Source organism: Plectropomus leopardus, chromosome 3, assembly GCF_026936395.1.
Source record: "Plectropomus leopardus strain MGB_pleo_1.0 chromosome 3, ASM2693639v1, whole genome shotgun sequence".
Taxonomy (NCBI): Eukaryota; Metazoa; Chordata; class Actinopteri; order Perciformes; family Serranidae; genus Plectropomus; species Plectropomus leopardus.
This window is the reverse complement of record NC_142178.1, coordinates 15167656-15179497: the sequence shown is the minus strand read 5'-3', so window position 1 is coordinate 15179497 and position 11842 is coordinate 15167656. Positions and strand designations below refer to the sequence as shown.

General features: G+C 36.9%; 1 protein-coding gene across 1 annotated transcript in view; it reads right to left on the bottom strand.

Annotated features, from left to right (window-relative positions):
• Positions 1-70: 70 nt before the first annotated feature.
• The window catches only part of mcrip2 (MAPK regulated corepressor interacting protein 2), a 44540-nt gene continuing 32768 nt past the window's right edge, over positions 71-11842 (bottom strand). Inside the window, exon 5 of the mRNA XM_088075696.1 lies at positions 71-526. Within this exon, the coding sequence (XP_087931822.1) occupies positions 456-526 (71 nt within the window). The 3' untranslated portion in view covers positions 71-455. The remainder of the gene's footprint in view (positions 527-11842) is intronic.

The following is an 11842-nucleotide window of genomic DNA, read 5'->3' as shown; positions in this document are numbered from 1 at the left end:
TCAGTCATGTTTCATAAAAAACTACGTACAGTAAGAAATTGTCTAATTACAAATTCCATCACACAAGAAATTTTTGAAAAACATTTTACTTTTTTGCTTTTCAATAGATTTATATCCAAAGATCAGCCAAGACGTACATACAGCCGAGAACACTTGAGAAAGGAGGCAGGGTTCTCACAACTTCTATCCGATTCGTCATTCACGTGGAGAGGCGGGTCCTTTGTAGCAGCACAATCAAGTCAACGCTGTCAGAGGGTTCGTATTGTGCGCCCAGTTTGTTTTTTTTCTCTACAGCAGCTTGAAGCACAGGGCATCGAATCAGATTCCATATTACGAATGAACCCATTTTTCACTGCAGATCCTGGAGACTCGCTCGCCTCCTCTCCACCCTTGTGATGCCCTCACGGTGGAGCATCAACGCGGTACTTCCTGTCCTGGCTCAAAGCCTCGCCCAGTCATGACAGGTTTGCAATGTTGGCAAGGAAGCGCTGAGCCCACCATTCCTCCAGGTCGATGGGCACAAAGTCTGCACAGACAAGAGACAACAGCGAGGACAGAGATCAAAACATAATCCACATTCTATGATTGATTCAGTTTTTTCACGAATTATTCATTTTGTCACATGAATACCGAAGTCATATTAATTTAGGAAAAAAAACAAAGGGTGACAAAATGTCAACCAACTACGGAAGTGTGTTCCCATACTGAGTTACTGATCGAGTTATTTATTACATCTTGTCCAAAAAGACTGGACTTTTGTACACCGATCAGCCAAAACATTCCCAGCACTGACAGGTAAAAAGATCGATCATGCTATGAGAATTCAACGATCTGCTGTGAAACCTTTGGGTCCTGGCATTCATGTGGACACGCACCATCCACTTGAACAGACCAAGTCCTGTATAGTATGACATGCTATAGTATGACTTTGTCCCAGGATTTTGGAAGATATGCTATGGTATGACATTTTTGTGTGATTTTCTACAACATGCTATGGAATTACTTTTCGGTGCAGTTTTTGACAACATGCGATAATGTGACTTTTTGGTGCTATTTTGGACGACATGCTATGGTATGACATTTCGGTGATTATGTGGACCACATGCTGCTGTATGACATTTTGGACAACATGCATTAGTATGACTTTTAGGTGGCATTTTGGAGGACAGGCTGACTTTTTGGTGCTATTTTGGATGACATGCATTAGTATGACTTTTTGGTGCTATTTTGAACGACATGCCACTGTATGACTTTTCCGTGTCATTTTGGTCTACATGCAACAGTACAACTTCTTTCTGGTATTTTGGGAGACATTCTATAGTATGACTTTTCAGTGCGATTATGGACAACACGCTATAGCATGAGATTTTGGTGTGACTTTGGACAACATGTGATACGAATTCTCTGTGGTATTTTGGACGACATGCTATAGTATGAAAATTTGGTGATAATGTGGACCACATGCTGCTGTATGACATTTTGAACAACATGCATTAGTATGACTTTTAGGTGGCATTTTGGAGGACAGGCTGATTTCTTGGTGCTATTTTGGATGACATGCTAAAAAGTAACTTTCTGATGGTATTATGGACGACATGCAGAAAACAGCATAAAATACTGTGCTGAGGCACGCCATAGCATTGAAAGTTGCAAAAAACGCCAAAAACACCATAGTACGGGATGTCGAAAATATGACACAATAAGCAAGACGATAGAATGGCAAAAATGTCAAAATTTGACATGTCCCAAAAACAGCAAAAAATACCTAAAAACCGCATAAAATAGCATGCTAAGACACGCCATTGCACTGAATGTTGCAAAAAATGGCAAAAACACCATTACATAGCATGTCAAAAAAATGACCAAAAAAGCAAGGCTATAGTATGGCAAAAATGTCAAAATTTGACATGTTTCAAAAACAGCTGAAAACACCTCAAAACAGCATAAAATAGCGTGCTGAGACACACCATAGCATTGAAAGTTGCAAAAAAAGCCCAAAGCACCATAATTTGGGATGTCGAAAAAATGACCAAAAAAGCACCATAATTTGGGATGTCGAAAAAATGACCAAAAAAGCAAGGCTATAGTATGGCAAAAATGTCAAACTTTGACATGTCTCAAAAACAGCTAAAAACACCTCAAAACAGCATAAAATACCGTGCTGAGACACGCCATAGCACTGAAAGTTGCAAAAAACGCCAATAATACCATGAAATGCGATGTCGAAAAAATGAACAAAAAAGCAAGGCTATAGTATGGCAAAAATGTCAAACTTTGACATGTCTCAAAAACAGCTAAAAACACCTCGAAACAGCATAAAATACCGTGCTGAGACATGCCATAGCATTGAAAGTTGCAAAAAAAGCCAAAAACACCATAATTTGGGATGTCGAAAAAATGACCAAAAAAGCAAGGCTATAGTATGGCAAAAATGTCAAACTTTGACATGTCTCAAAAACAGCTAAAAACACCTCAAAACAGCATAAAATACCGTGCTGAGACATGCCATAGCATTGAAAGTTGCAAAAAAAGCCAAAAACACCATAATTTGGGATGTCGAAAAAATGACCAAAAAAGCAAGGCTATAGTATGGCAAAAATGTCAAAATTTGACATGTCTCAAAAACAGCTGAAAACACCTCAAAACAGCATAAAATACCGTGCCATAGCACTGAAAGTTGCAAAAAACGCCAAAAATACTATGAAATGCGATGTTGAAAAAATGAACAAAAAAGCAAGGCTATAGTATGGCAAAAATGTCAAACTTTGACATGTCTCAAAAACAGCTAAAAACACCTCAAAACAGCATAAAATAGCGTGCTGAGACACACCATAGCATTGAAAGTTGGAAAAAAAAGCCCAAAACACCATAATTTGGGATGTCGAAAAAATGACCAAAAAAGCAAGGCTATAGTATGGCAAAAATGTCAAACTTTGACATATCTCAAAAACAGCTGAAAACACCACAAAACAGCATAAAATAGCGTGCTGAGACATGCCATAGCATTGAAAGTTGCAAAAAAAGCCAAAAACACCATGAAATGCGATGTCGAAAAAATGACCAAAAAAGCAAGGCTATAGTATGGCAAAAATGTCAAAATTTGACATGTCCCAAAAACAGCTAAAAACACCTCAAAACAGCATAAAATAGCGTGCTGAGACACACCATAGCATTGAAAGTTGCAAAAAAAGCCGAAAGCACCATAATTTGGGATGTCGAAAAAATGACCAAAAAAGCAAGGCTATAGTATGGCAAAAATGTCAAAATTTGACATGTCTCAAAAACAGCTGAAAACACCTCAAAACAGCATAAAATACCGTGCCATAGCACTGAAAGTTGCAAAACGCCAAAATACCATGAAATGCGATGTTGAAAAATGACCAAAAAAGCAAGGCTATAGTATGGCAAAAATGTCAAAATTTGACATATCTCAAAAACAGCTAAAAACACCTCAAAACAGCATAAAATACCGTGCCATAGCACTGAAAGTTGCAAAAAACGCCAAAAATACTATGAAATGCGATGTTAAAAAAATGAACAAAAAAGCAAGGCTATAGTATGGCAAAAATGTCAAAATTTGACATGTCTCAAAAACAGCTGAAAACACCTCAAAACAGCATAAAATAGCGTGCTGAGACACACCATAGCATTGAAAGTTGGAAAAAAAAGCCCAAAACACCATAATTTGGGATGTTGAAAAAATGACCAAAGAAGCAAGGCTATAGTATGGCAAAAATGTCAAACTTTGACATGTCTCAAAAACAGCTGAAAACACCTCAAAACAGCATAAAATAGCGTGTTAAGAAACGCCATAGCACTGAAAGTTGCAAAAAACGCCAAAAATACCATGAAATGCGATGTCGAAAAAATGACCAAAAAAGCAAGGCTATAGTATGGCAAAAATGTCAAAATTTGACATGTCCCAAAACCAGCTAAAAATACCACAAAACAGCATAAAATAGCGTGCTGAGACACGCCATAGCATTGAAAGTTGCAAAAACAGCCAAAAACACCATAATTTGGGATGTCGAAAAAAATGACCAAAGAAGCAAGGCTATAGTATGGCAAAAATGTCAAAATTTGACATGTCTCAAAAACAGCTAAAAACACCTCAAAACAGCATAAAATAGCGTATGAGACACACCATAGCATTGAAAGTTGGAAAAAAGCCCAAAACACCATAATTTGGGATGTTGAAAAAATGACCAAAAAAGCAAGGCTATAGTATGGCAAAAATGTCAAAATTTGACATGTCCCAAAAACAGCTAAAAACACCTCAAAACAGCATAAAATAGCGTGTTAAGAAACGCCATCGCACTGAAAGTTGCAAAAAACGCCAAAAATACCATGAAATGCGATGTCGAAAAAATGACCAAAGAAGCAAGGCTATAGTATGGCAAAAATGTCAAAATTTGACATGTCTCAAAAACAGCTGAAAACACCTCAAAACAGCATAAAATAGCGTGCTGAGACACGCCATAGCACTGAAAGTTGCAAAAAACGCCAAAAATACCATGAAATGCGATGTCGAAAAAATGACCAAAAAAGCAAGGCTATAGTATGGCAAAAATGTCAAAATTTGACATGTCCCAAAAACAGCTAAAAACACCTCAAAACAGCATAAAATAGCGTGTTAAGAAACGCCATCGCACTGAAAGATGCAAAAACGCCAAAAAATACCATGAAATGCGATGTCGAAAAATGACCAAAGAAGCAAGGCTATAGTATGGCAAAATGTCAAAATTTGACATGTCCCAAAAACAGCTAAAACACCTCAAAACAGCATAAAATAGCGTGCTGAGACACGCCATAGCACTGAAAGTTGCAAAAAATGCCAAAAACACCGTAATCCCGGATGTTGAAAAAATGAACAAAAAAGCAAGGCTATAGTATGGCAAAAATGTCAAAATTTGACATGTCTCAAAAACAGCTGAAAACACCTCAAAACAGCATAAAATAGCGTGCTGAGACACGCCATAGCACTGAAAGTTGCAAAAAACGCCAAAAATACCATGAAATGCGATGTCGAAAAAATGACCAAAAAAGCAAGGCTATAGTATGGCAAAAATGTCAAAATTTGACATGTCCCAAAAACAGCTAAAAACACCACAAAACAGCATAAAATAGCGTGCGGAGACACGCCATAGCACTGAAAGTTGAAAAAAAAGCCAAAAACACCATGAAATGCGATGTCGAAAAAATGACCAAAAAAGCAAGGCTATAGTATGGCAAAAATGTCAAAATTTGACATGTCCCAAAAACACCTCAAAACACCTCAAAACAGCGTAAAATAGCGTGTTAAGAAACGCCATAGCACTGAAAGTTGCAAAAAATGCCAAAAACACCGTAATCCCGGATGTTGAAAAAATGACCAAAGAAGCAAGGCTATAGTATGGCAAAAATGTCAAAATTTGACATGTCTCAAAACAGCTAAAAACACCTCAAAACAGCATAAAATAGCGTGCTGAGACATGCCATAGCACTGAAAGTTGCAAAAAAAAAAGCCCAAAACACCATAATTTGGGATGTCAAAAAAATGACCAAAAAAGCAAGGCTATAGTATGGCAAAAATGTCAAAATTTGACATGTCCCAAAAACAGCTAAAAACACCACAAAACAGCGTAAAATAGCGTGCTGAGACACGCCATAGCACTGAAAGTTGCAAAAAACGCCAAAAATACCATGAAATGCGATGTCGAAAAAATGAACAAAAAGCAAGGCTATAGTATGGCAAAATGTCAAAATTTGACATGTCCCAAAAACAGCTAAAACACCACAAAACAGCATAAAATAGCGTGCTGAGACACGCCATAGCACTGAAAGTTGCAAAAACGCCAAAAATACCATGAAATGCGATGTCGAAAAATGAACAAAAAGCAAGGCTATAGTATGGCAAAATGTCAAAATTTGACATGTCCCAAAAACAGCTAAAAACACCACAAAACAGCATAAAATAGCGTGCTGAGACATGCCATAGCATTGAAAGTTGCAAAAACGCCAAAACACCATAATCCCGGATGTTGAAAAATGACCAAAGAAGCAAGGCTATAGTATGGCAAAATGTCAAAATTTGACATGTCCCAAAAACAGCTAAAAACACCTCAAAACAGCATAAAATAGCGTGCTGAGACATGCCATAGCATTGAAAGTTGCAAAATGCCAAAAACACCATGAAATGCGATGTCGAAAAATGACCAAAAAAGCAAGGCTATAGTATGGCAAAAATGTCAAAATTTGACATGTCTCAAAAACAGCTGAAAACACCTCAAAACAGCATAAAATAGCGTGCTAAGAAATGCCATCGCACTGAAAGTTGCAAAAAACGCCAAAAATACCATGAAATGCGATGTCGAAAAAATGACCAAAAAAACAAGGCTATAGTATGGCAAAAATGTCAAAATTTGACATGTCCCAAAAACAGCTGAAAATACCTCAAAACAGCATAAAATAAGCGTGCTGAAACATGCCATAGCATTGAAAGTTGCAAAAAAAGCCAAAAACACCATAATTTGGGATGTTGAAAAAAATGACCAAAAAAGCAAGGCTATAGTATGGCAAAAATGTCAAAATTTGACATGTCTCAAAAACAGCTAAAAACACCTCAAAACAGCATAAAATAGCGTACTGAGACACGCCATAGCACTGAAAGTTGCAAAAAACGCCAAAAATACCATGAAATGCGATGTCGAAAAAATGACCAAAAAGCAAGGCTATAGTATGGCAAAAATGTCAAAATTTGACATGTCCCAAAAACAGCTAAAAACACCACAAAACAGCATAAAATAGCGTGCTGAGACATGCCATAGCATTGAAAGTTGCAAAAAAAGCCAAAAACACCATGAAATGCGATGTCGAAAAAATGACCAAAAAAGCAAGGCTATAGTATGGCAAAAATGTCAAAATTTGACATGTCCCAAAAACAGCTAAAAACACCTCAAAACAGCATAAAATAGCGTGTTAAGAAACGCCATAGCACTGAAAGTTGCAAAAAATGCCAAAAACACCGTAATCCCGGATGTTGAAAAAATGACCAAAGAAGCAAGGCTATAGTATGGCAAAATGTCAAAATTTGACGTCTCAAAAATAGCTGAAAACACCTCAAAACAGCATAAAATAGCGTGCTGAGACATGCCATAGCAGTGAAAGTTGGAAAAAAAAGCCCAAAACACCATAATTTGGGATGTCAAAAAAATGACCAAAAAAGCAAGGCTATAGTATGGCAAAAATGTCAAAATTTGACATGTCCCAAAAACAGCTAAAAACACCACAAAACAGCATAAAATAGCGTGCTGAGACACGCCATAGCACTGAAAGTTGAAAAAAACGCCAAAAATACCATGAAATGCGATGTCGAAAAAATGACCAAAAAAGCAAGGCTATAGTATGGCAAAAATGTCAAAATTTGACGTCCCAAAAACAGCTAAAAACACCTCAAAACAGCATAAATTAGCGTGGTAAGAAACGCCATCGCACTGAAAGTTGCAAAAAACGCCAAAAATACCATGAAATGCGATGTCGAAAAAATGACCAAAGAAGCAAGGCTATAGTATGGCAAAAATGTCAAAATTTGACATGTCCCAAAAACAGCTAAAATACCACAAAACAGCATAAAATAGCGTGCTGAGACATGCCATAGCATTGAAAGTTGCAAAAAGCCAAAAACACCATAATTTGGGATGTCGAAAAAATGACCAAAAAAGCAAGGCTATAGTATGGCAAAATGTCAAAATTTGACATGTCCCAAAAACAGCTAAAACACCACAAAACAGCATAAAATAGCGTGCTGAGACATGCCATAGCATTGAAAGTTGCAAAAAACGCCAAAAACACCATAATCCCGGATGTTGAAAAAATGACCAAAGAAGCAAGGCTATAGTATGGCAAAAATGTCAAAATTTGACATGTCTCAAAAACAGCTAAAAACAGCTAAAAACAGCATAAAATACCGTGCTGAGACACGCCATAGCACTGAAAGTTGCAAAAAACGCCAAAAATACCATGAAATGCGATGTCGAAAAAATGACCAAAAAAGCAAGGCTATAGTATGGCAAAATGTCAAAATTTGACATGTCCCAAAAACAGCTAAAAACACCACAAAACAGCATAAAATAGCGTGCTGAGACATGCCATAGCATTGAAAGTTGCAAAAAAAGCCAAAAACACCATGAAATGCGATGTCGAAAAAATGACCAAAAAAGCAAGGCTATAGTATGGCAAAAATGTCAAAATTTGACATGTCTCAAAAACAGCTGAAAACACCTCAAAACAGCATAAAATAGCGTGTTAAGAAATGCCATCGCACTGAAAGTTGCAAAAACGCCAAAATACCATGAAATGCGATGTTGAAAAATGACCAAAAAGCAAGGCTATAGTATGGCAAAAATGTCAAAATTTGACATGTCTCAAAAACAGCTGAAAACACCTCAAAACAGCATAAAATAGCGTGCTGAGACACACCATAGCATTGAAAGTTGCAGAAAAAGCCAAAAACACCATAATATGGGACGTCGAAAAAATGACCAAAAAAGCAAGGCTATAGTATGGCAAAAACGTCAAAATTTGACATGTCCCAAAAACAGCTAAAAACACCTCAAAACAGCATAAAATAGCGTGTTAAGAAACGCCATAGCACTGAAAGTTGCAAAAAATGCCAAAAACACCATGAAATGCGGATGTTGAAAAAATGACCAAAGAAGCAAGGCTATAGTATGGCAAAAATGTCAAAATTTGACATGTCTCAAAAACAGCTGAAAACACCTCAAAACAGCATAAAATAGCGTGCTGAGACATGCCATAGCACTGAAAGTTGCAAAAAAAAAGCCCAAAACACCATAATTTGGGATGTCAAAAAAATGACCAAAAAAGCAAGGCTATAGTATGGCAAAAATGTCAAAATTTGACATGTCCCAAAAACAGCTAAAAACACCACAAAACAGCATAAAATAGCGTGCTGAGACACGCCATAGCACTGAAAGTTGCAAAAAACGCCAAAAATACCATGAAATGCGATGTCGAAAAAATGAACAAAAAAGCAAGGCTATAGTATGGCAAAAATGTCAAAATTTGACATGTCCCAAAAACAGCTAAAAACACCACAAAACAGCGTAAAATAGCGTGCTGAGACACGCCATAGCACTGAAAGTTGCAAAAAACGCCAAAAATACCATGAAATGCGATGTCGAAAAAATGAACAAAAAAGCAAGGCTATAGTATGGCAAAAATGTCAAAATTTGACATGTCCCAAAAACAGCTAAAAACACCACAAAACAGCATAAAATAGCGTGCTGAGACATGCCATAGCATTGAAAGTTGCAAAAAACGCCAAAAACACCATAATCCCGGATGTTGAAAAAATGACCAAAGAAGCAAGGCTATAGTATGGCAAAAATGTCAAAATTTGACATGTCCCAAAAACAGCTAAAAACACCTCAAAACAGCATAAAATAGCCTGCTGAGATAAGCCATAGAATTGAAAGTTGCAAAAAAAGCCCAAAACACCATGAAATGCGATGTCGAAAAAATGACCAAAAAGCAAGGCTATAGTATGGCAAAATGTCAAAATTTGACATGTCTCAAAAACAGCTGAAAACACCTCAAAACAGCATAAAATAGCGTGCTAAGAAATGCCATCGCACTGAAAGTTGCAAAAAACGCCAAAAATACCATGAAATGCGATGTCGAAAAAATGACCAAAGAAGCAAGGCTATAGTATGGCAAAAATGTCAAAATTTGACATGTCCCAAAAACAGCTAAAAATACCACAAAACAGCATAAAATAGCGTGCTGAGACATGCCATAGCATTGAAAGTTGCAAAAAAAGCCAAAAACACCATAATTTGGGATGTTGAAAAAAATGACCAAAAAAGCAAGGCTATAGTATGGCAAAAATGTCAAAATTTGACATGTCTCAAAAACAGCTAAAAACACCTCAAAACAGCATAAAATAGCGTACTGAGACACGCCATAGCACTGAAAGTTGCAAAAACGCCAAAATACCATGAAATGCGATGTCGAAAAAATGACCAAAAAGCAAGGCTATAGTATGGCAAAATGTCAAAATTTGACATGTCCCAAAAACAGCTAAAACACCTCAAAACAGCATAAAATAGCGTGCTGAGACACGCCATAGCACTGAAAGTTGCAAAACGCCAAAAAATACCATGAAATGCGATGTCGAAAAAATGACCAAAAAAGCAAGGCTATAGTATGGCAAAAATGTCAAAATTTGACATGTCTCAAAAACAGCTAAAAACACCTCAAAACAGCATAAAATACCGTGCTGAGACACGCCATAGCACTGAAAGTTGCAAAAAACGCCAAAAATACCATGAAATGCGATGTCGAAAAAATGAACAAAAAAGCAAGGCTATAGTATGGCAAAAACGTCAAAATTTGACATGTCTCAAAAACAGCTGAAAACACCTCAAAACAGCATAAAATAGCGTGCTGAGACATGCCATAGCATTGAAAGTTGCAAAAACGCCAAAACACCATAATCCCGGATGTTGAAAAATGACCAAAGAAGCAAGGCTATAGTATGGCAAAAATGTCAAAATTTGACATGTCCCAAAAACAGCTAAAACACCTCAAAACAGCATAAAATAGCGTGCTGAGACATGCCATAGCACTGAAAGTTGCAAAAAGCCAAAAACACCATGAAATGCGATGTCGAAAAAATGACCAAAAAAGCAAGGCTATAGTATGGCAAAATGTCAAAATTTGACATGTCTCAAAAACAGCTGAAAACACCTCAAAACAGCATAAAATAGCGTGCTAAGAAATGCCATCGCACTGAAAGTTGCAAAAAACGCCAAAAATACCATGAAATGCGATGTCGAAAAAATGACCAAAGAAGCAAGGCTATAGTATGGCAAAAATGTCAAAATTTGACATGTCCCAAAAACAGCTAAAAATACCACAAAACAGCATAAAATAGCGTGCTGAGACATGCCATAGCATTGAAAGTTGCAAAACGCCAAAACACCATAATTTGGGATGTTGAAAAAATGACCAAAAAAGCAAGGCTATAGTATGGCAAAAATGTCAAAATTTGACATGTCTCAAAACAGCTAAAACACCTCAAAACAGCATAAAATAGCGTACTGAGACACGCCATAGCACTGAAAGTTGCAAAAAACGCCAAAAATACCATGAAATGCGATGTCGAAAAAATGACCAAAAAAGCAAGGCTATGGTATGGCAAAAATGTCAAAATTTGACATGTCCCAAAAACAGCTAAAAACACCACAAAACAGCATAAAATAGCGTGCTGAGACATGCCATAGCATTGAAAGTTGCAAAAAAAGCCAAAAACACCATGAAATGCGATGTCGAAAAAATGACCAAAAAAGCAAGGCTATAGTATGGCAAAAATGTCAAACTATGACATGTCCCAAAAACAGCTAAAAACACCTCAAAACAGCATAAAATAGCGTGTTAAGAAACGCCATAGCACTGAAAGTTGCAAAAAATGCCAAAAACACCGTAATCCCGGATGTTGAAAAAATGACCAAAGAAGCAAGGCTATAGTATGGCAAAAATGTCAAAATTTGACGTCTCAAAAATAGCTGAAAACACCTCAAAACAGCATAAAATAGCGTGCTGAGACATGCCATAGCACTGAAAGTTGCAAAAAAAAAGCTCAAAACACCATAATTTGGGATGTCGAAAAAATGAACAAAAAAGCAAGGCTATAGTATGGCAAAAATGTCAAAATTTGACATGTCTCAAAAACAGCTGAAAACACCACAAAACAGCGTAAAATAGCGTGCTGAGACACGCCATAGCACTGAAAGTTGAAAAAAACGCCAAAAATACCATGAAATGCGATGTCGAAAAAATG